The sequence below is a fragment of the Prionailurus viverrinus genome, chromosome X (genome assembly GCF_022837055.1).
Source record: "Prionailurus viverrinus isolate Anna chromosome X, UM_Priviv_1.0, whole genome shotgun sequence".
In the NCBI taxonomy this organism is placed as follows: Eukaryota; Metazoa; Chordata; class Mammalia; order Carnivora; family Felidae; genus Prionailurus; species Prionailurus viverrinus.
The window spans coordinates 51,967,462-51,992,994 of record NC_062579.1 but is presented as its reverse complement, the minus strand read 5'-3'; the positions used below and the strand labels follow the sequence as shown (position 1 = coordinate 51,992,994).

Genomic DNA, 25,533 nt, shown 5'->3' with positions numbered 1-25,533 from the left:
AATGAAGATTTACAAACCAAGAGAAGTTTCAAGAAGGGTGTGTTCAAATGTCAAAGCCACTAAGAGGTCAGGTAAGATGAACACTGGAAAGAACCAATTTGTTTTGGTAATTAAGATATCACTGATGATCTTTTACATAGTGGTTTTAGCAAGGTGGGTAAAGATAGATGACCAGGAGAGGGAATCAGGTTCCTAGATAGACAAAATCAATATTAAAAATAAGTTTTATTTCCATACCAAAAATAAGGTTAGAATATAAAATTTTTAAATATTCTACCTACGCTAGTTACATGAGTTTGTTCAATTTGTGAAAATTCAGCAAGCTATTTGCTTACACGTAATTTCCTGGTTTTATATTATATTTCAATAAAAAAGATTTTATAATATCACTTCTAAACCCACAACTACATGGTCAATCTTCAACAAACAAGAAAGAATATCCAACGGGAAAAGAACAGTCTCTTCAACAAATGCTGTTGGGAAAACTAGACAGCTACACGCAAAAGAATGAAACTAGACCACTTTCTTACTCCATACCCAAAAATAAATTCAGAATGGATTAAATGTGAGGGGCACCTGGATGGCTCAGTTGGTGAAGCATCCAACTCTTTTTTTTTTAATTTTAATGTTTATTTTTGAGAGAGAGACAGAGAAAGAGAGAGAGAGAGACAGAGAGCAGGAGAAGGGCAGAGAGAAAGAGGGAGACACAGAATCCGAAGCAGGCTCCAGGCTCTGAGCTATGAGCTATCAGAACAGAGCCAGACGTGGGGCTCAAACTCACAAACTGTGAGATCATGACCTGAGCCGAAGTTGGACACTCAACCTACTGAGCCACCCAGGTGCCCCTAGCGTCCAACTCTTAATTTCAGCTCAGGTCATGATCTCATGGTTGGTGAGTAATATTAAGCCCTGCATCGAGCTGTGCACTGACAGCATGGAGCCTGCTTGGGATTCTCTCCTCTATTTTCCTCTCTCTCTCTCTCTCTCTCTCTCTCTCTCTCTCCCCTCCCCCCTTCTCATTCTTCTCTCTCTCTCTCAAAATAAATAAATAAACTTTAAAAAAAGACTTAAATGTGAGACTTAAAACCATAAAAATCCTAGAAGAGAGAACAGGCAGTAACCTCTTTGACATTGGCCATAGCAACTTCTTTCTAGATATGTCTCTGGAGGCAAGGGAAACAAAAGTAAAAATAGACTATTGGGACTTCATCAAAATAAAACGCTTTTACACAGTGAAGGAAACAATCAATACAACTAAAAGGCAACCTATGGAATGGGGGAAGATATTTGCAAATGTCATATCCGATAAAGGGCTACTATCCAAATATATATATATATATATATATATATATATATATATACACTATATATATATACTATATATATACACACATATATATATACTATATATATACTATATATATACTATATATAGTATATATATATACACACACATATATATATACACACATATATATATAGACACACATATATATAGACACACATATATATACATCACACACACATATATATATATATACACACACATATATATATATATATATATACACACACATATATATATATTTAAAGCTTATTTATTTATTTAGAGAGAAAGAAATCGCAATTGGGGGAGGGGACAGAGAGAGAGAATCCCAAGCAGGGTCCGTGTTGTCAGCGTGGAGCCCACCACGGGGCCCGATCCTACAACCTTGGGATCATGACCTGAGCCAAAATCAAGAGTTGGAGGCTCAACTGACTGAGCCATCCAGGCACCTTAATATCCAAAATATAGTAAGAACTTATAAAACTCAACATCTATAAAACAATCCAATTAAAAAATGGGCAGAAGACATAAACAGACATTTCTCCAAAGAAGACATATCGATGGCCAACAGACATATGAAATTATGTTCAACATCACTTACCATCAGGGAAATGCAAACCAAAACTACAATGGATTATCACCACACACTTGTCAGAATGGCTAAAATCAACAACATAAGAATACAGGTGTTGGAGAGGATGTGGAGAAAAAGGATCCCTCCTGCACTGTTGGTGGGAATGCAAACTGGTGCAGCCACTCTGGAAAACAGTATGGAGGTCCCTCAAAAAGTTAAAAATAGAACTACCCTAAGATCCAGCAATTGTACTACTGGGTACTTACCCAAAGAATATAAAAACACTAATTCCACCCCTATGTTTATAGGAGCATTATCTAAAATAACCAAATTATGGAAGCAGCCCAAGTTTCCACTGATTGATGAACGAATAAAGAAGTGGTGTATATATATAATGGAATATTATTCAGCGGTAAAAAAGAATGAAATCTTGCCATTTGCAATGACATGGTTGGAGCTAGAGTATTATGCTAAGCAAATAACACAGAGAAAGACAAATACCATATGATTTCACTCATATGTGGAATTTAAGAAACAAATGAGCAAAGGAAAAAAAAGATAGAGACACACCAGGAAACAGATAATTATAGAGAACAAAATAACAGTTACCAGAAGGGAGGGGGGTCAGGGGTCGGGTTAAATAGGTGATGGGGATTAAGGAGTGCACTCTTGATAAGCAGTGGGTGATGTATGGAATTGTTAAATTGCTATATTGTACAACTTGAACTAATGTTAACTAAATTGAATTAAAATAAAAAACTTAAAAAAATATCTTCTAATACTGTCAAAATATAAATTACCTATAAATAGAACAACAGATACATGGGGCGCCTAGGTGGCTTCAGTTGGTTAGGCGACCACCTTCAACTCAGGTCATGATCTTGTGGTCTGTGAGTTTGAACCACACGTCAGGCTCTGTGCTGACAGTTCGGAGCCTGGAGCCTGCTTAGGATTCTGTGTCTCCCTCTCTGTCCTTCCCCCAATCATGCTCTGTCTCTCTTTCAAAAATAAACATTAAAAAAATTAAATGTTAAAAAAATAACAACAGATGTATAAGACATCTACAGGGAAAACTATTGCCCAATATTAAAGAAGTCCTAAGTAAATGGGGAGATATACTATGGACATAGATTTGGAAGATTTAATTAGACTTAATGAAATAGACTGCCCAGAAACAGACCAAGACATATTTGGGCCTTAGTATATGACAGAAGTCACACTGCTCAGCAGTGGGGAAAGGACAGACTTTTTAATAAATGGTGCTAGGAAAAATGGGTATTTATGTGGAAAAACAAAATTGGATCCTCACACCATACCATGTACAGGAAACAGTTTTAGGTATATTAAAGACTTAAATGTGAAAGGCAAAACTGTGAAGCTTTTATTAAAGAATGTAAAAGAATATTTTCAAGACTGTGCACTACTGAAGGATTTCTTAAACAAGACACAAAATAAAAGGATCATAAGAGAGTGAAAAGACAAGCTAGAGAAGAGGGAGAAGACATTTGCAAAACATGTGAGAGTGGGGAGGTTTGCAATAAATATAACTAAACAGTGGCTAGAATCTACAGCATATAAAAAACTACTTTTTAAAATCAGTAATAAGACAGACACAATAGAAAAACGAGAAAGACAACAGGTATTTTATAGAAAAGAAAATATATGTGGCCAAAAAATATAGAAAAAGGTTATCTGGGGTAGGTGGGTGGCCCAGTCAGTTAATCGTCTGAATCTTGATTTTGGCTCAGGTCATGATCTCTCAGTTTGTGAGTTCGAGCCCTGCATCAGGCTCCATGCTGATGGCGTGGAGCCTGCTCGGGATTCTCTCTTTTCCTATGCCCTTCCCTCTCTCTGTCTCCCTCGCAAAAATAAATAAATAAACATTTAAAGAAAAAGGTGGTTAATCCTTTTAATCATTGAGGTAATGAACATTAAAACCACATGCAGAGTGCCTGGGTGGCTCAGTTGGTTGAGTGTCCGACTTCGGCTCAGGTCATGATTTTGCAGTCTGTGGGTCTGAGCCCCACGTAGGGCTCTGTGCTGACAGCTCAGAGCTTGGGGCCTGCTTCTGATTCTGCCTCCCTATCTCTCTGCTCCTCCCCTGTTCACTCTCTGTCTCTCCCTCTCTCTCAAAAATAAACATTAAAAAAAATAAAAAATAAATAAACCACATGAGATTTCTCACTCCACACTCACTAGATGGGCAAAAATTTTAAACTCTGACCAGTGTTGGGGAATGTGGAAATACAGGGACGTTCATACACTGAAACACTTTGGAAGACAGTTGAGTATGTACCCTATGATCCAATAATTCTCTTTCTCAGTATATACCCCAGAAAATTCTTTTTTTTTTAATTTTTTATTAAAAAATTTTTTTTTCAACGTTTATTTATTTTTGGGACAGAGAGAGACAGAGCATGAACGGGGGAGGGGCAGAGAGAGAGGGAGACACAGAATCGGAAACAGGCTCCAGGCTCTGAGCCATCAGCCCAGAGCCCGACGCGGGGCTCGAACTCCCGGACCACGAGATCGTGACCTGGCTGAAGTCGGACGCTTAACCGACTGCGCCACCCAGGCGCCCCCAGAAAATTCTTATACATCTGCATCAAGGTATATAAACAAGAATGTTCATAAGGGTGTTGTTAATAGTACCCCCAAACTGGGAACAAATTTACTATCCATCAACAGTAGAAAGAATAAATAGTGGTACAGTCAAACAATGGGGTTCTCTACCAAAATGGAAATAAAGGAACCACAGCTATATGCAACACAGATGAATCTCTCACTCACAATGTTGAATGGAAGATGTAAGACACAAAAGATTACATACAGTATGATTCCAGTTATATAAAGTTAAAAAATAGACAAATCTAAACTATGCTACTTAAGAGATTTATACACAGGTGGCACTACCATCAAGGAAAGCAAGGGAATCACCATCATAAAAGTCAGGAGTGGTGACCTCTACATTTTTTTTAATGTTTATTTATTTTTGAGAAGAGAGAGAGAAGGAGAGACAGACAGACAGAGCATGAGCAGGGGACGGGCAGAGACAGAGAGGGAGACACAGAATTCGAAACAGGCTCCAGGCTCTGAGCTGTTAGCACAGAGCCCAACACGGGGCTCGAGCTCGGGAACAGTGAGATCATGACCTGAGCCTCAGTCGGATGCCCAACCGACTAAGCCATCCAGGCACCCCTGGAGTGGTGACCTCTAGAGGGAAGGGAGGAGGTCATGACCTGAGAGGGGTATACACAGGCACTGGAAATGTTTGGTTTTTTCATCCTATGTGATAGTTACATGATTGTTCACTTAAGAATTATTAAACTATATACATTATATATGCAATTTTCTTTATGTGTTATATCTCATCAAAAAATGTAACTAAGAGTGAATCACATGTGTTGCTAAGCAGTGTTAACTTTTTTGAGGACTTGGCTCTAAAGGGAAGGAGATAGGGTAGAAGTTACAGGAGGATTCAGGATTGAAGGAGTTTGGGTACATATGTTCACCGAAATATATATACAAGAATATTCATAGCAGCACTATTCATAACAGCCCCAAACTGGAGATTACCCAAATGCTCATCCAGCAGTAGAAAGGATAAATAAACTGTGGCATATTCACCAATGAAATATGTATAGTGATGAAAATGAATGAAGTACAACTACATGCAATAATATGGATTAATCTCAAAAGCACAATGTTGAGTCAGGATTACTAGATTTAGCAAAAGAAAAAAAATACAGAACAACCAGTTAAATTTGAATTTCAGATAAACGATGAATCATTTGTAATATAAGTATGTTCCATGAAAAATGATTCATCGTTTATCTGAAATTCAAATTTAACTAGTTATCCTATATTTTCTCTGGCAACCTTACATTGAATGAAATAAGTCAGGCACAAAGGGTTACTCTGTAGAGAAGATAGAGACTGGAAGTGGGCATAAGTGGTATGCTTATAATATTGTTTTTTGATCACCACTTATGCATCAAGCTGTATAATTAAGATGTGGGCACTTTTCTGTATGTATATTATACTTCAATTGAATGATCTATGCTATCCATCTGTAATTTATTTATAACCTATCTGGCAGGGATCTGAATATGTTTTATAGAGAAAAACTTCACAAGAAATGTACAGCACCCACACTGATTAAAGGGAGAGAAACACTTTGAATGGGTGATTTAAACCAGAATATAAATGGCCTATAAATATAAAAGTATGCTTGACTTCACTAATAACTATAGAAATGAAAATGAGATACCATTTTCACTTATCAAATTGGTAATAATACTTAAAGAAGTTAAAAAACTTTAGAAAACTGAATGATCTCATTTCTTCATGGGAATTTAGTAGTATATTTAAGAAATTTAGATGGATTTTGGGCAGATGGTAGGTTAAAGATATCCCAGGATCCCCTCTATTCCCAAGTCTGATCCATCCACTCTGTTCTTGAGCCAAGTAGGTACTGTAGCCAGCCAAGAGAATGAGGTCACAGGATGGGCCTGAGACCTGATAGTAAGGGGTGATGCAGAGATTTTCATCTGTGGAAGAGATGAGAACTCTGAGCCAAGGGCTTAGGGTCTGATGCAGTAGAGCCAAAGTACAAGGATGGGAACAGGGCTTTTGGTGAAGGGTCGGCCTTCAGGACTCTATGAACTCCTAGGGGACAGTTGATATTGTCTATGGGAGTATACCAGGTTTCTCTGGATGTGAAAATGCTGAAAAGAAACTGAAGAGTTAGGCTGGGTGCTTTCCACCTTGAGACAAGGACAGCACCAGGGAACAAGAGTACAGAGAGACTTCTTCCTGATACCTCGCAGTGGTGTGAGCAGCTTACTGACATGACAACATGCCCACTGCTACAGTGCTGGCTTATGGGCAGAAACCACTGTGCCCTTTCCAGTCACACAGCTGCTGGGACCTAAGACACTTGAGTCCCAATGAGCAGACAAAGGAAAATAACAATCCACATAAGGGGACTCCAAAGCCAAAGAAAGGACAAGCAGAACAGGCCTTTAACAAAACAGGGTTGCTGAAAGAAACAGACACTTGAGCTTAAAAAAGACCTCTCTAGGGGCACCTGGGTGGCTCAGTCAGCATCCGACTTCAGCTCAGGTCTGATCTCACAGTTCATGAGTTCGAGCCCCGCATCAGGCTCTGTGCTTACAGCTCAGAGCCTGGAGCCCATTTTGGATTCTGTGTCTCCCTCTCTCTCTGTCCCTCCCCTGCTTGCACTCTGTCTCTCTCTCTCTCTCTCTCAAAAATAAGAAATAAAAAAACATTAAAAAAAGATCTCTTTAGGTGATTAAGTACAGCATAAAAAAGACTTTCTTGAACTAAAAGAATTAAATACTATTTACCAAAACCAGTAGCAAGTATCATTCCAAATATTAAAATACCAAAACCATTCTAATTTAAATCAGAAACTAGATCCTCCTGAAGAAAGCAACTGTACAAGCCCAGGGTGTATCCTTCAACATCCTTCTTCTTGCTAATAAACAAAAAATAAGAGAGTCTTAGGAATAAATATTGGCAAAGCAATCATTTTCTTTTAACTGATATGATTTTACAGTAATAAAACCCAAGACTCTAGTTTAAAAAACTTAGAACAGAGCTCTATGTATCAGGATGAATGAATCTCACAGACATAACAGTGAGTGAAAACAAAAAAACAAAACACCAGGGACAAAAGAACGAATACATTATCACTATGTATTGTTAAGGGATCTTAGAATAAGGAAATGAATGGATAAGATAAACACCACATTTAGAACGGTAGTTAAATGCACTCCCCATCCCCACCACACCCGTCAGATACAACCTGCCCTAATTCCATACCACTCAATGACACCACTCTGGCAAAGATCACCAAAAACCTCAATGGACAAATCCATCTGTCTCTTCTCAGTCCTCATCTTATGTAACCACTCTGAAACATCTGACACAGGTGACAATATCTCTTTTCTAGAAACTCTTACCTTGGCTTTTAAGCTACTACTTCTCCTGCATCTCTTCAACTGCTTTAAGTGGCTCATTTACTCCTGACTCTTTTTTTTTTTTTTTTACTTCTCTTAAATATTAGTGCTCCTCACTAATATTTAGTGTTGGCTCTCTTGTTATCTAGTCTTTCTCTACACAACTCTCCCTGGGCAACTTTACCCATGAATTTCAACTATTTATCTCCAGCTCAGATCTTGCTTCTTTTTTTTAAATGTTTTATTTACTTAAGCAATCTCTACACCCAGTGTGGGGATCGAACTTATGACCTGGGGATCAAATTTACCACCCTGAGATCAAAAGTCGCATCCTCTTCTGATTGAGCCAGCCAGGCCCCACCCCCACCCCCACCCCCAGATGTTGCTTCTAAGCTCTAGTTCTGAATTTCCCATTTCCTCCTGGATTTTTCTAATATGCATTTCAAATCTGACATGTCCAAAATCAAATTTATTATCTTTCTCTTTGTAGTCTGCTCTCTACCTATGTCTTCTTTTCTTGCTAATTTCCCTTCAGCTAATGGCATCTCCCACTTGACCTGAGGCCATGATTTTATCATAAACTTCTTTGCCTCATAAATCAAATCTACTTGAGTACATTGCCTTCCTCCACCCCCAATAATGCAATATGCAACAAAATTCTGATGGGTCATATCCACCCTCAGAAAATATCCAAGAGTGGCTAGCAACTTTCTTTGCTCTCAATAGGTAGAAAATTATTCCCTCTAATAGTGGGGAGCTTGGCTTTGGGAATGATATTTTATTAACTAAAGAAAACTTAATTCTGCTAGGACAAGTCACACCCTAAAGCTTCTTCCACCCTCAAAATCTACCTCAAATGTTGACAAGCACCCTAGCAAGCTTCTAGGGTCCTTAGTTCAGCTGGGCTTGTCTATAAATATCAGTAGGGCCCCTATACTCCTTATTAACCACCATCCAGAGCAAGTAAAACACAGGAGATGGAATTGATGATTATTAAGAAGCTACTATATACCAGGAATCACACTGCATGTTTTATATATATGAGTTCACTTAATCCTCACATCCCTGTGGGGGTATGTATATATTCGAATCCTATTTTACAAATGAGGAAAGTGAAGCTTTGAAGCTAAAATGGGTAACCCAGAATGTGTATGCAAAACTCTAATGCAGTTGAGTGAAATTCCTTTGAGAACCCCTAAAAGTCTTTGAAGATGCTGCCAAGTGAGAAGCCACTAACCACCTGTGAGTCTATCACTGGTGGGCTCAAGACTGCAAAATTCTTGAGAGATTGAAAGCAGATGTATAAGACTAGCAGAAGAAAAAAATACATACAGGAGAGAACTGCTGTGAAAGGTGGCACCAACTCTAGGGGTAGTGCAGACTTGAAGGTAGGGGATTCAGCAAAAAAGCTTTGGGACAATAGTCCATGGTAATTGGTTGTGGTACCAGAGTAGGAGCAGACCCCTGGGCTAGCAACCAGCGACAGAGCAGGAATAACCAAACACAAACATAAGATATATGTAGGATAAAACCCTCTGTTAAAAGAAAACATCGGGGCACCTGGGTGGCGCAGTCGGTTAAGCGTCCGACTTCAGCCAGGTCACGATCTCGCGGTCCGTGAGTTCGAGCCCCGCGTCAGGCTCTGGGCTGATGGCTCAGAGCCTGGAGCCTGTTTCCGATTCTGTGTCTCCCTCTCTCTCTGCCCCTCCCCCGTTCATGCTCTGTCTCTCTCTGTCTCAAAAATAAATAAAACGTTAAAAAAAAAAAAAAAAAAAAAAAAAAAGAAAACATCGGGGTGGGGGGTGGGCACCTGGGTGGCTCAGTCGGTTAAGTGTCTGACTTTGGCTCAGGTCATGATCTTGCGGTTATTGAGTTCAAACCCTGCATCGGGCTCCGTGCTGGAGCCTGCTTCGGATTCTGTGTCTCCCGCTCTCTCCGCCTCTTCCCCACTCGTACTCTGTCTCTCAAAAATAAACATTAAAAAAATATATATGTATATAATTGTAATAACATTGTATAGTGACAGATGGTGACTATACTTATGGGCACTGAGTAATGTATAGGATCATCGAATCACTAAGTTGTACACCTGAAACTAATATAACATTGTATGTCAACTACACTTCAATTAAAAAAATAGCTGCAAAAAATGTGTGTGTATACATATATATAATGCATAAAATGCATATATATACATATATCTAATGTATAAAGAAATACAAGGAGAAACTGACAAATCCTTGGTTATATTGTGACAAAATAACTTATTAAGCAAATAACAAGAAAGAACATGAAGGATCTGAATAATATAGAGAGTTTATCTAATAGGCACATATAGAACTACATACCCAACAGAAAACACACTTTTTTCAAATACACATGGAATATCAAGAAAGACCAAACAAGAATCAGGCCAAATTTCAAAAACCAGAAGTCATACACATTTATTGGTCATAATGCAATGTATCAGAAATAAGCAATAATAGGGTACATAGAAACACCTTCTACATAATTCTTAGGTTAAAGGAAAAATGAAAAAGGCAGTATGGTCATCTAACTTAGAAATTAATAGAGGACTATTTCTCAAAATTATAAGACCATATCCAAGTGGTACTTAGAGGAAAATGTATAGTTTTAAATGTATCTTTTTAGAGAACAATTGAAAACAAGTGAACTATGCTACCAAAAGAGAGATAATCAAATGGTATACATAAAAGGAAAAAAAGAAAAAAATCTATCCTGAATGTCACTTAGGCTCTAGATCTAGCTACCAATTCGTAGGAAATATAAAGGAAAGAGAAACATATTAAAACTACATGGGATGCAATCAGCAGAATTCAGACTATGAGAAATTCTGTAAGACAACCCGATTTCTTCAATAAATATTACAGGAAATTGAGGGGTAAGGAGAGATGGAGGTGATACTCACAGATTAAAAGAAACTTAAAAAACCTATCAAGTAAGATCAATGTGTGGACTTTGCTTAGATCTTGATCCAAATAAACAGAATTTTTTTTAATGTTTTATTTTCTTTTCGAGAGAGACAGAGACAGAGCGCGAGCAGGGGAGGGCAGAGAGAGAGGAAGACATATAATCGGAAGCAGGCTCCAGACATTGAGCATGTCTGCACAGAGCCCCACACAGGGCTTGAACCCACAAACTGTGAGATCACGACCTGAGCCAGAGTTGGATGCTTAACCAACTGAGCCACCCAGGTGGCCCCAAATAAACAGAATTAATGAGACTATTGGAAATTTGAACACTGACAAGATATTTAATGATATTAAGGAATTATTATTAATTTTTAGGTGATTATATTCTTAAAAGTTCTTATTTTTTCAGATACAAACTGAAATTAATAAAAAAATATATCTGGGATTTGCTTCAAAATAATATCAGTGGGAGAAAGTAGTCAGGATACAGGTGAAACAAGACTGGTCATAAATTAGCCATTGTTGGAACTGTAGGACAGGTACATGGGGTATTCATTATACCATGCTGACTTCTCTAAAAGCTTAAAAAAAAAGAAAAAAAAAGAACTAAGCTTTCAACTCAGGGAGCAATACAAAAAATATAACAAACAAAATAAAACAACTGAGGAAGAAGTCATTAATAGAGAGCAAAAAAAAAAAAACAGAAAAAGGACAGTTAATTAACAAATTTGTCAAATGTGATAGAAAAAAAGAGAAAATACATAAACAAATGAACTAAAAGGAGGGACATAATTACAGATATAGAGATTAAAACTATAAAGTAAATCCATATGCAAAATTATGCCAATAAATTTGACAATCTAGACGAAGTGAATAGTTTTCTAAGAAAATATAAATGATCAACATTGGCTCCAGATAGAGAAAATCTAATTATTCAAGAAAACTTCAAAGATAATTCCCATGTTATTTAAACTGTACCAGACCACAGAAAAAAAATCAAAAGTTTCCCAACTAATTTTATACAGTTGGCAAAACCTTCAAACCAAAACTGGACAAAAGGAGCACACATATAAAAAAAAGTTACAGGCTACTCTCTTATAGGAACATATATGTAAATGCCCTAAATTGAAAATTAGTACATGAAACCCAGCAATGTACAGGAAGAATAACTTATCATGTTCAATTGGGGACGATTCACTGATAGAAAAGTTATTTTTACAATTCATTCTAACAATAGGTTAAAAGAAGAAAAACTACATGATCATTAATTCCCAATGATAAACTCAATACTCATTTCTTATTTTAAAAATATGTAATTCTTAGCAAACTAGGAACGAAAAGTCACTTCCTTAACTTGACAAAGGATAGCTGCCAGAGCTGTACTGATAATTAAAGGTGAAACACTGGCAATATCCCAGCTAGAGTAAAAAAAATTAAAAAATTAGAATGGCTACTATCACTAGTACTATTCAATTTTGTACTGAAATAAGAAATAAAGTACGTTAGGAAGAGGCCAAAGTGTCTACTTGAAAATAATATGAATACCTACCCAGGAACCCAAGAAACGCAACTGCCAAATAATGAGAAACTAAGAAAGCAATTCAGCAATGTGGTAAGATACAGAATCAAAATTTGAAAATTAATACTTTTCCTAGACAGGATTAAAAAATAAAATAGAAGAAGGGATATTCAAAATAGCAACACAAACTATAATACTCCAGAATATGCCTACCAAGGTAGGTGGTGTAAGAATTATATTAAGAAAACTATAAAAGCTCACTGAAAGACATAAAAGAAGACTTGAATAAAAATGCAGAGATCATGCTGCTGGAGGAGTAGGCACAATTCTCCTCAAGTTAATCTATAAATTGAATTCAGAATTTATGAAATTTGTGAATTTTTCATAGAACTTGGCAGCCTGATTCTAAAACTCATCTGGAAGAGAAAATAATCAAACTGGTTCTGATAAAAGAACAGTAAGGAAAAACTTGCCCTCCCAGAGATTAAAATACACTATAAACTATATCTATTAAAGGGCTTAAGAATAAACAGATATACTAATAGGGCAGAATGGAGTCCAGAAATACACCTACACACATATCTTCAACCCAACATATCAAGATACCAAGTCAAATCAGTGGGTAAAGGGACTTCTTTTTAATAAATGATGCTAGAACAACCAGATATCCATGTGGGGTCAGGGGAATGATCAACCCCTATCTCACTTTATAACCAAAAACTAATTAAAGATAGATTACAAAACTAATGTAAAAGTTAAAACTATAAAGCTTCAAGTAGAAAACATGGGAGATTATCTTCATGACTCTGGGCAGGCAAAGATTTCATGGACAGGACACAAGCTTTTGTGCTAAAAGCTTTTAGAGCTTTTCTAAGCATTAATGAAAAGAAATGAGAAACCGCACTTCACAAAAATTAAAATTTCTGCTCAAAGATATCATTAAAAGGACAGACAAGCCACAGATTATAAAAGAATATTTGTAATATACACTATCTGACATTTGAATCCAAAATATATAAAGAACTCTCACAAATCATCAATAAAACGATGAATAACTCAATTTGGTAAAATGGGTAAAAGACTTGAAGGACACTTCAAAAGATAAGATACATAAATAGACAGTAAGTAAAAAAAAAAAATAGACAGTAAGTACATGAAAAGAGGCTCAACATTGTCATCTTTGAAATGCAAATTAGAACCATGATGAGATGCCAGCTGACACTCACGCTAATGTTTCTAAGACTGTGATGAACTGGAACTCTCATACGTTGCTGAAATGATACAAACTGTTAGAAATGGTACAAACTATGTTAGAGAACCATTAGGCATTTTCTTATACCGTTAAGCATACATCTACCTCTTCCATTCCTAGGTATTTACCCAAGAGAAATGAAAACATATATTAACAAAAAGACCTGCACATGAATGCTCAAGGCAGCCTTATTCATAATAGCTAACAACTGGGAATGACCCAAATTTCCATCTAAAGGAGAATGGAAAGACAAATAGTGGTATAATTATATAATGGAATACTACTCAGCAACACAGAGGAACACATCATTAATCAAAGCAAGAACATGGACGAATCTCCAAAAAAACCCACAACTAACCACATTATGGTAAATAAAAGCAGCCAGGCAAATAAAAATGATATGATTCCATTAATATGAAGTCTAAGAACATGCAAAATTAATCTATGGTGACAGAAGTCAGAAAGAAAGTGGTTGCTTAAGGTGGAAAATGGGTAGGGTGGGTTGACTGGGAAAGGGTACAAGGGAATGATAGTTACACAAGTGCATACACAACTATCAAAACTCAACAAACTGAACATTTAAAATATGTGCATTTTATTGTATATAAATTTTACCTCAAGAAAAAATTAGGAAAACAAAATTGGGAAAACATGAATGAAAAGATTACAAAGTTAAAAAATGAGACCGAGAAAAATATATGTAATATACATGCAACAAGTCATTAATATCTGGAATATATAAACAACTTCTAAAGTCAACAAGAGAAATATAACCTGAAAGAAGAAAAGTAATCAAAGGGTATGAACAGGCAATTCACAGAAATGGAAAGAGAAATGGCCAATAACATGAAAAAAATGTTCAATTTTTTCAGTCGATACCTCAGTTTCTAGCAATAGCTAGAAACTGGACAACCTAAATGTCATTCAAAACAGGAATAGTTAAATAAACATGGTAGACTTTGAACACTGTAGAATTCTATATAGCAGTTCTAAAAATGAGGCAGATTTATATAGTAATACAAAGAGATTTCAAAGATATCTTATTAAGAGACAAAAGGAAGTTGAAAAATAATATATGCAGTATGATAGCATTTGTCTTTAAAAACAACAGGGAAACACCAATTAAAAAACCAGGCAGGTGAAAGTAGTTATTCCTAGATTAGGATTGGGAGGTAGATCAAGGGGGGCTTTTCTCTTCATCTGCGTTGCTTGTGTTTTTATACTAGGAATTTATCCATACATTACTTGTGTAATTCAAACAAAATTAACTTAGCAATACTAAAACCTGTAAAGGCATATAACAAATATATTACTACATGTATATGCACACTTATGTACAGAAAAATATCTGGTGACAATACACACCAAACTTAATAGCCACAGTTTTAAATAAGAGCCTGCTTGAAAACTTAAAAGGAAGATCTGGGGAATGAAGTGTCCACAGGGGGCTTTAAAAAGCTAGGATATATTTCTGGAGATCTAGAAAGCTATGTGCATGCTCAGGAAAGACCTAAAAATGGCAGGAAATACCTAAAAAGACCTTATCTTGTACCCCTGGCTGACTTTGAGGCCCAGTTCAAGAAGTGACTAAGATAGAGTTGTAACAAGTCTGAGTGTTAGGGACAAGCCCCAACATCTAATACAGAGCCCTAGGCAAATGCTGGAAAAGTTATAGTTCAAGGCATTTAAGGAAATCTGAGACCAATCATTGACTAACCACTAACCTTCTGTGACTGTATACTACTGGGAATTACAGAATTAGTCCAAGAAAGTCACTAAATATACTAAAGCAACAAGTTAGGTTTATTCTAGGAAAACAAGATTGGTTTAACATCCAAAAATCATTTAATGCAATAAACCATATCAACAGAATAATGAACAAAATAATATGATCATGCCAATAGATGATGAAAAATCATTTGACAAACTCATGATAAAAACACTCAACAAACTAGATATAGACAGAAATTCCTCATCCAGGTAGGGGCATCTATGAAAAACCCACAGCTGGGGTGCCTGGGTGGCTCAGTCAGTTAAGCGTCCGACTTCAGCTCAGGTTATGATCTTGTGGCTCATGGGTTCAAGCCCTACTCCAGGCTCTGTGCTGACAGCTCAGAGCATGGAACCTGTTTCCGATTCTGTGTCTCCCTCTCTCTCTCTGCCTCTCCCCTGCTCGCGCATGTGCTCGCTCTCTCTCTCTCTCTCTCTCTCAAAAATAAATAAACATTAAAAAAATTATAAAGAGAAAAGAAAAACCCACAGCTAACGTCATACTTAGTAGTAAAAGACTGAGTGCTTTTCCCCTAAAATCAGGAACAAGACAACAATATCCATTCTCACCACTTCTATCCAACATTGTCCTAGAGGTTCTAGCCAGGACAATGAGGCAAGAAAAGGAAATAAAGGCATCCAGACCAGCAAGGAAGAAGTAAAATTATCTCTGTTCACAGATGACATGAACTTGTATATAGAAATCCTAAAGAATCCATTAAAGACCTATTAGAACTAACAAATTCAGCAAGGTTGCAGATACAAGATCACTATACAAAGCTCAATAAACAATTTGAAAATGAAATTCCATTTACAACAGCATTGAAAAGAACAAAATATTTAGGAATAAGTTTAACAAGTGTAAAACTTATACTCTGAAAGTTAAAAAAAGTATTAAAGGATATTTAAGAAGATCTAAATGAATGGAAAGCCATTTGAGGTTTGTGAATTGAAAGACTTAATATTAAGATGGCAATACTTCCTAAATTGATCTACAGATTCAACACAATCCCTATGAAAATCCCAGCTGCCTTCTTTTCAGAAAATGACAAGCTGATCCTAACATTCATATGGAAATGCAAGGGACCCAGAATAGCCAAAACAATCTTGAAAAAGAACAAAGTTGAAGCACTCACACTTCCTGATTTCAAAACTTACTACAAAGTTACAGTAATCAAGATAGTATAGTACTGGCATAAGGATAGACATACAGATCAATGGAATAGAATTGAGATGCCAGTTGTTCTTGACAATGATGCCAAGACAGTTCCATGGGAAAGAATAGTCTTTTCAACAAATGATGCAGGGATACTTGAATATCTACATGCAAAAAGACTGAAGTTTGGACTGCCACTTCACACCATATACAAAAATTAACTCAAAATGGATCAAAGACTTAAATACAGCATCTAAAACCATAAAACTCCTAGAAGAAAACAAGCATAAATCTTTGTGACCTTGGATTAGGCATTTTTTTAAAGATATGACACCAAACACACAACAAGAGAAAAAGTAGATGAATGGATGTCATCAAGTTTTTTTAAACTGTGTGCTTCAAAGGATACCATCAGTAAGTGAAAACATAACCCAGAGAATGGGAGAAAACATTTGCAAAGCATGTATCTGATAAGGGGTTAGTACCCAGAGCATTCATAAACTGATAAGGGCTTAGTATAAAGAACACATATAACTCAACCATAAAGAGATAAATAACCCAATTAAAAAATGGGCTAAGAATCTGAAAGAACATTGTTCTAAAAAGATATATAAATTGCTGATAAGCACATGAAACAATGCTCAACATCATTAGCCATTGAGGAAATGCAAACCAAAACCACAATGAGTTATCACTTCACACGCACTAGGATGGCTACAATTAAAGAAATAATAGGGGCTCCTGGGTGGCTTAGTCGTTTAAGCATCCAACTTCAGCTGAGGTCATGATCTCACAGTTGGTGAGCTCGAGCCCCATGTCTGGTGAGCCCCGCTTCTCTCTCTCTCCCTCTCTCTTCCCCTCTTGGGATTCTGTCTCTCTCCCTCTCTGTTCCTTGATCACTTGCATCCTCTCTCTCTCAAAAATAAAAAATTAAAAAGAATGGGGGGAGAAGTATAAATAAAATAAAAAACAAAAAAATAATAAAAGTAAGAATATGAAAGAATTAGAATCCTATTTTTAGAACTAGAATTAGATTTCTAAAAATAACAATCCTAAGAAAGTTAAAGTGGTATAGTTCCTGTGAAAAACAGTCTGGCAGTTCTTCAAAAAGTTAAACACAGAGTTATCACATGATCCAGCAATTCCACTCTTAGGTATAGACCCAAGAGAAATGAAAACATACACCCACTTGAGAACTTGTACATCAATGCTCATCGCAGCATTATTCATAAAAAACAAAAGTGGAAACAACCCAAATGTCCATCAGTGGATAAATATATATATGAATATGTATTAATAATTAATAATAGTATTAATATACTCATGTAGTAGAATATTGTTCGGCAATAAAAAGCAATGAAGTAGTGATACATGTTACACAACATGGATGAGCCTTGAAAACATTGTTAAGTGAAAGAAGCCAGTCACAAAGACCATATATTGTATGATCATATGTGTATGAAATGTCCTGAATAGGCAAATCTGTAGAGACAGAAAGAAGATTAATCATAAACAGGCAGGGTGGGAGTGGGGGGAGGTTGGGAAAAAATAGGAAATGACTGCTAATGCGTGTGGGTTTTCTTTTTGGGGTGATGAAAATGTTCTAAAACTTACTGTGGTGATGGTTACACAACTTTGTGAATATATAAAAATTACTGAATTGTACAGTTTAAAGGGGTGAATTTTATGGTATATTAATTACATTTTAATTAAAAAAAATAAATTTAAAAAGTTACCATACGACCCAGCTGTTACACACTTTGGTATATACCTAAACGGAAATTAAAACATTTGTCTACACTGGGGCGCCTGGGTAGTTTGGTCAGTTGGATGTCTGACTCTTGATTTTGGCTTGGGTCATGATCCCAGGGTCATGGGATCAAGTCCCATGTTGGGCTCCATGCTGGCATGGAACCTGCTTGGGATTCTCCCTTTCTCTCCCCCTCTCCCGCTCTCCCCCACTCGTGCTCTCTCACTCTCTCTCTAAAAAATTTTAAAAAACAAAAACAAAAAAAACAAAAAAACCCATTTGTCTACACAAAAACTTATACACAGATGCTCAGAGAGCAATATTCAAAATAGCCAAATTGGATGCAACTGATACAAACAAAATGTTGTATATCCATACACCAGAATATGATTCTGCAATAAAAGTGAATGAAGTATGGATGATCCTTAAAAATCTTATGTTAAGTGAAGCAAGCCACTCCCAAAAGACCACATATTCTATGACTATATTTATACGAAATACAGGTTATGGTTGCCTAGGGCTAGAGAAGGGGGTGGGAATGGGGAGTGACTGCTAATTGGTATGGAGTCTCTTTTTGAGGTTGATAATAATGTTCTAAAATTAGATTGTGGTGATGGTTGCACAACTCTGTGAATATACTAAAATCCACCGAAATGTACAGTTTACATGAGTGATTTTTATGGTATGTGAATTAGATCTCAATAAAGCTGTTAAAAAAAACTCAGAACTGTAAACCTAAAAAAAGACAGAGGCAGAAGAACCTTTAAAAATAGTATTAAGAAGGCTAAATCTCACAGTGCAAACACAGAACAAAAAGGGCACTTTCAAATATATTCAGAACAAAAAGCTGAATGAGGAAGAAATAGGTCTCTGCCCTGTGCCAGCAGTATAATAATGATGTATGACAGAGGTAAAATTCCTCAATTACTATTTTTGCTTCTGCATTCTCAGTTCCCCAGAGGGAACTGAAGCCCAATATGAGTAAAGGGGTAGTAAGTGAGAACTGAACTACTTTAACAGGAGTTCAAATATCTTGGGCCAGAGGAATTATTACCAAGAAAAATGAGAGTAATTTCAAATAAGAATGCTGAAGCTATGTCAATGATCTTTGAGGAAGCACAGAGAAAGACATTCCAGAAGACTGGACAGATGCAATTTCAATTTTCAAAAAAAAAAAAGAGGTATAAGTTAATTCTATAAATTACAGACCAGTAAGTTTGATGTAAGTCTTCTAGATTATTATGGGACAGAATATTACAGGGATGGCTTGCAAGAACCTAGGAATGGAAGAATAAACGCTAGAAGCCAGCTTGAATTCACGAAGTCAATTTAGGCTAATCCTTATTTCTTTTTTTTTTTGAAAATTTTTTAGAGAGCACGTGTGAGTGTGGGGAGAGGGACAGAGGAAAAGAGAGAGAATCCCAAGCTAAGTGTAGAGTCCAACAAAGGGCTCAATATCACAACCCTGCGATCATGACCTGAGCCGAAACCAAGAGTCAGATGCTCAACTGACTGAGCCATCTGGGTGCCCCTATTTCTTTTTTGTACTGTTACTGAACTGGTAGCTATGAGAAATATGGCAGACATAGTATACCTGAACTGTGGCAAGGCATTTGGCAAAATCTTTTATGAGATCCTTAGGTACAACATTGAGAAATAGGAGCTGGTTGTTAATTTTTGTTAACTAGATTAATTTTTGTTACCTAGAATAATCATTTGAAAGATCATTCCCAAAGCATGCAGATTACCAGGCCACTATCATGCTAGACAAATGTGTCTAATAGCATACACCACGGGGTTCTTTCAGCCTTAGGAGCTTCATTGTGTATATCCAACAACTTAAATGAACATCTGGAAACCATGCTGATGAGGTTTATAAGTGACAGTGTCTGATAAGGACAGTGAATGCTTCAGATGACAGAATCAGGATACTGATTTTAATCATAAGTAGCTGGGGGGTAAAACAGAACAAAAACTAAAACTTGCCTGGACCAGATGAAATCAAACCCAGGGCCAGATCCAAATCTCATCCCTACATTAGAAAATGAGTGTAAGGGAAAGAAACAATGTTTCACTATTTCTGAAATCAGCCTCAAACTTGAATTGCAGCTACCTTTAGAATACGACCTGAAATACTTCAGTCAAGGCAGCAACAACACAGTAAGAGTACTGCAAATTTTCATCTACAACTGTGGCCTTAATTTCTCTCACCCTCTTTTAGACGGTCCCCTTCAGCCTTGGTTTTCTTCTGTCTTTCTGATCCGGCAAGGTCTACAAGATGCAACTTGGAGCGAAAACTGCTATTCCTGTGATGACAAGAGGACACCAATGAGAACAGTACATGAGCTTGAAGGCAGCTGAGTGTCAAAGCTGACCTGCTGGCTCTCATGTTCTTCCAAGTCAGCTCAAATGGCTCCACTGGTTACCAGTACTCAGAGTACTGATCTCCGAGGAATTGTCAATCAGCCAAAGAAGCAACTTAATACTCAACTTCAGTTAAACTAGGTTAAAAATGTTGACTCTTGAAGCTGTAACTGTAACTTACTTGTCGCTTTTCTTTCTTTGTTCGATGGAGATTGTAAAGATGGCATGAGATCGGGATGACTGGGAGTTCATAGCTGTGGAGGCCACAGTCCTACAGTTGTTACCCTGTTCCAAACAGGAAACGGTATCCAGAGCAACTAAAACAGTCTTCTCGGTGAGTCCCACAATCTAATTCAGAGAAAGAAAAAAATTTCCTTAAGATTCAACTTTATTTACTTATTTTAGATTCTACTTTAAATACTTCATCAGAGATATAGGGATTGGTAGTTTAAAAAAATAATGCTTTCATGTTCCAATAGAACCTCAATAAATAGAACAGTTGTGGTAATGAGGACTGTTTGACTAGCAACTCTGTGATCACTGCAAACCAAGGTCTCTAATCTCCCCTAGGGACTTCCAAAACAAGGGTACCAGACAATACTGGAGCTAGAAGAGATCTCTAGATTTTAGGATAAAGCAATGAATAGGTGCCTTCTGGAGAACCCCCAAGTGAAGGTAAGCTTTGGCCCCAAGAAGGGCAATACAAATAGTTATGGTATTTCTCTTTACTACTTTCTCCATGTGACCCTATGATCCTTCGTATACCTCTGACCTGTTTTATACTTCATTTTCACTAGGGGAAATAGCAGGAAAACAGAGTCCTAGGCTTGGTACATATCCACCCAAGAGAATTTGTACAAGTTAAAATCTCTTGGAGTCTCTGAAGATTGCCCTAGATGATTATAATGTCCCTTCTAGCCCAAATATGCTATTATTTTATTACTCCATGGCTCCCAAATCTACATCTGTGGCCCTAATTTCTAGTCTTTCATTTCAAATTGCCTGCCTCTTATACTTTGAAAACAGTGAATTATAAACCAAACTCATCTTCCTTCCACCAACACTGATTCTCTCCACTACCTCTCCACTTCTATCAGTATCTCTGTTCTCAAAACCTCAGATTCACCTTCAATTCTTTGCCTCCCATTTCTCCCTGTCTCATCTATCACCAGCTCCTAGTCATTTTTCTTTTGCATCCATCACTTCCTTTTCCTTTCCACATCTACTTGCCTAGTCCAGGCGAATCTTACTTCATGCGTGAAGAATAAGGCAAAGTTTCTCCAACTGGCCTTCCTCATCTGTCTTCCTAGTATGTCTCCTTTTCAGTCTACTTCTGTTCAGTCTCCCTAAAATCCTGCTTCCTAAAATGTCACCAAATTACTAAGTTCTGCGCTAAATAATGAGGATCCAAGGAGATTTTTCTTTGGAGTGTATGTATTTATTTTGAGAGAGAGAGAGAAAGAGAGAGCACATGCGCATACATGAGTGGTATAGGGGCAGAGAGAGAGGGAGAGAGAGAATCCCAAGCAGGCTCCGCACTGACAGCAAACCACAAGATCATGACCTGAGCCGAAATCAAGAGTCTGCTGCCCTACCGAGCCACCCAGGTGCTCCCAAGGAGATTTTTAAGACATTCTTAAACTTCAGGAGCTAACATAGCTGGATAGATACACACATAAGACAAAATCTTGGTAAAAGTGGCCATAGCAATCTCATTTATAAACTGTTCACAGGGATGGAACACATGATGCTTTAGCCTGGCTTCATAATCTGGTCCTAACACATCTATTAATTCTCAACTCAAATTCTCTAATCCAGACAGACCGGTGTAGTCTTATTATCCCCAAGAGTATATTTCCTGTTTTCCTGCTTAAGCTACTCCTTGCTACAAGAATACCCTTACTTCTATTCTCTACTTATATTCCATCCATCCCATTTGAAGAGTGTTTACAAACTTGTTCTTACCCACTCTAATTTAAGTCAGATACTCACACTTCTTTGAGAATTTTACCTCAAATAATGCTTGGGATTTAATTCCTGTCTTGTCATGCATATAAAAGATCTTGGAAATGGGCCAAAACCTGGCTCAGTACCAATATTCTTTCTGGCAATAGCACACATTTTGCCCAGGTTTTGTATCCCCACTATCCAAATTGTCTCCCTATATTCCAAATTTTTCAGGCTTTCAAATAAGTCTGACCTTTCAAGCCTTGTTTTAATACCTGGATAATGACCAGAAAAAAAAAATCATAAGCACAGCTGCTCCTCATGTACCTGTATCCTAAACCTTCAACTTTCCATGCAGGGAAGAGAGGAAGGAAAAGGAGATGGGTAAGATACTATTTTACCAATTTTTCCTAAGTTATATAGACTCATCTACTTCCAGCCTTGGATTCTCCACCCCTGAATACTCAAGCTGGAGCTAGATCCAAGCTGTGCATGTTTTTGATTCTAGCTTCTGGATTTGGTCCACTCCCGTATACTAAACTCCCAACCTTGCCTTGAATTTTCTGTTCAGCTCCTCATCCCACATCTAAACCATATGACAGAAGCCTCTCATGTAAGTGATCTCTTCTTCCTTTGGTACTTATGGATTTTAAATTTTTTATATTATTCACCCTTTTTCCTTTTTAAATATCATCCCACTGCCTAGCACAATGTCTGTTACAGTGCTGTCCCAACAAATTTTCTGTGACCATGGTTATGTTATCTGTGCTGTCCTACAGTAGCCACCAGCCACATATAGCTAGTGGGCACTTGATATGTGGCTGGTGTGATGAAGGGACTCAATTTTAAATTTCATTATATTTTAGTTCATTTAAGTTTAAATAGCCATTCGTGGCTAGTGGTTACTGTACTAAATAAATAGCCTGGTCTTAGAACTCTGTAAATAATAAATATTTAATTGATTGATATTAACATTCCTTCAAGAGGTAACAGGAAGATAACCCTCAGTTTGTTCTCTGTATTTAAGAGTATCTTATGGTTTGCCTCCCTCCCTGTTTTTATCTTATTTTATTAGGGGAGTGGGATGGGGGGATTGGGCTAAATGAGTGACAGGTATTAAGGAGGGCACTGGGTGCTATATGTAAATGATGAATCACAAAATTCTATTCCTGAAACCAGTACTGCACAATATATTAAAGAATTTAAATAAAAATGAGAAATAGGTAACAGGAAGATGATAAAACTTCCTTCCCCACAAGAGCTCCCATTTAGGAATTCTAGATTAACAAAGGGAATTAAGATCACACAAAACCCGAAAGACTGAGATGTCAGTAGTCATTTAAAACCACGGCGGGGCGCCTGGGTGGTGCAGTTGGTTAAAGCGTCTGACTTCAGCCAGGTCACAATCTCTCGGTCCGTGAGTTCGAGCTCCGCGTCAGGCTCTGGGCTGATGGCTCAGAGCCTGGAGCCTGTTTCCGATTCTGTGTCTCTCTCCCTCTCTGGCCCTCCCCCGTTCATGCTCTGTCTCTCTCTGTTCCAAAAATAAATAAACGTTGAAAAAAAAAAAAAACACAGTGGCAAATAAAAGAGATGTAAATGTTAGTGGTGGCCAACATTTTTCAGTAACATTAAATGAGAGACAAACACACCTTTATGCCTTCCTTAGGATCTTCCCGTATATTTATTTGAGAGGCTTTCTCACGAGACGGGCATAGAAGATCCAAGATTTCTTCGTTGTAAATCTGGTATTGTTAAAAATAAAGTGGCAAACACAAGATGTTAATAGTGGTAATCTTGGGTGACTTTTAAAATTCTTTGCGACTTCCTGTATTAAAAATATTTTACAACATTTTATTCTTATAATAAAGAAAAGGACTTTAATTCTACATGTAACCATTTGATACTTACAAGAATGAATTCAGATATTAGTTGTAACAAAATTGAGACTGCTCTTAAGACAGTTTCTTGGGAATAGTGGACACAATGAAAAGTTACATGGGTGCCCAAATCCAGTTCTTTGATGGTGGCATGACAGTATCACCTTCCTGATTGTTAAAATGTAAGTAAAGGGTCCTTATTGGAGGGAGGAAATGAAAAGCAAACAGGAGAAGTGGCAACCAATATTTCAACAACCAGAACTCTAAGAACTTAGAACAGTGTTTAGTGGATAGTAAGCACCATATTTGTTTGCTATTATGGCTGTTGCTACTATTTAACATACGAAGTTCTTAAGTAATTTTTACATTTGATTACCTTGACCACAACTGGGTTAATCAAGATATCCAAAAAGGCTAATCTTAATGATGTTTAACTCCCCATCTTCCAACTCCGCACCTCCTATACATATTAAGATTCAACTCCAAGATGAAGTATTCACATACAATATATAATTGCATGCCTAAATTATGTAAGTTTAATTATTGCTTATTAAAGATATCACTACTAAGGAACTAACCAACTAGTTTCCCAGAAGCCACAAATTTCTTAAACAAAGGTTTGATGTCATAGGTTAGATATAACTGGCCCATCTACTTGTATAGTGATATTCACTAGAATGAAAACACCACAAGGGTAGGGATTTTAATGTTTTGTTCATTGATATATCTTAAGTAGCTAGAACAGGTCCTGTAACGCAGTAGGTATTTAATAACTATCTGTTGAATAAACACATTCTATTATCACACACACAGCTCAATACTTCACCCACTTTTTATAACATTCTTCCTGAAACTAGAAGCATTATCACTTAGGCTTCAAAATAATAAAGGGAAATCAGATATTCTTCTGCATACTCTACAGGGAATCAGCAGTGGAAGCCAAATTGGAATTAAAGAATTCCTATTATCTTTTTATACGGCAATGCCAACTCCTCTAACAATCAGATTAAACAGACTCTTCTGACAAGAAAAGAACTGGGTGGGAGCCAGATCCAACTGAGCCAGTAAATTTTCTCTATC

At 37.0% G+C, this 25,533-nt stretch overlaps 1 protein-coding gene across 2 annotated transcripts in view; it reads right to left on the bottom strand.

Annotated features, from left to right (window-relative positions):
* Positions 1-25,533, bottom strand: part of KIF4A (kinesin family member 4A) — a 123,804-nt gene that overhangs the window by 93,543 nt on the left and 4,728 nt on the right. For both annotated transcript variants that reach the window (XM_047843533.1, XM_047843532.1), the window contains exons 4-6: positions 24,226-24,318; positions 20,811-20,977; positions 20,477-20,571 (exon numbers count right to left, since the gene is read on the bottom strand). In XM_047843533.1, coding sequence (XP_047699489.1) covers positions 20,477-20,571; positions 20,811-20,977; positions 24,226-24,318 — 355 coding nt within the window. The remainder of the gene's footprint in view (positions 1-20,476; positions 20,572-20,810; positions 20,978-24,225; positions 24,319-25,533) is intronic.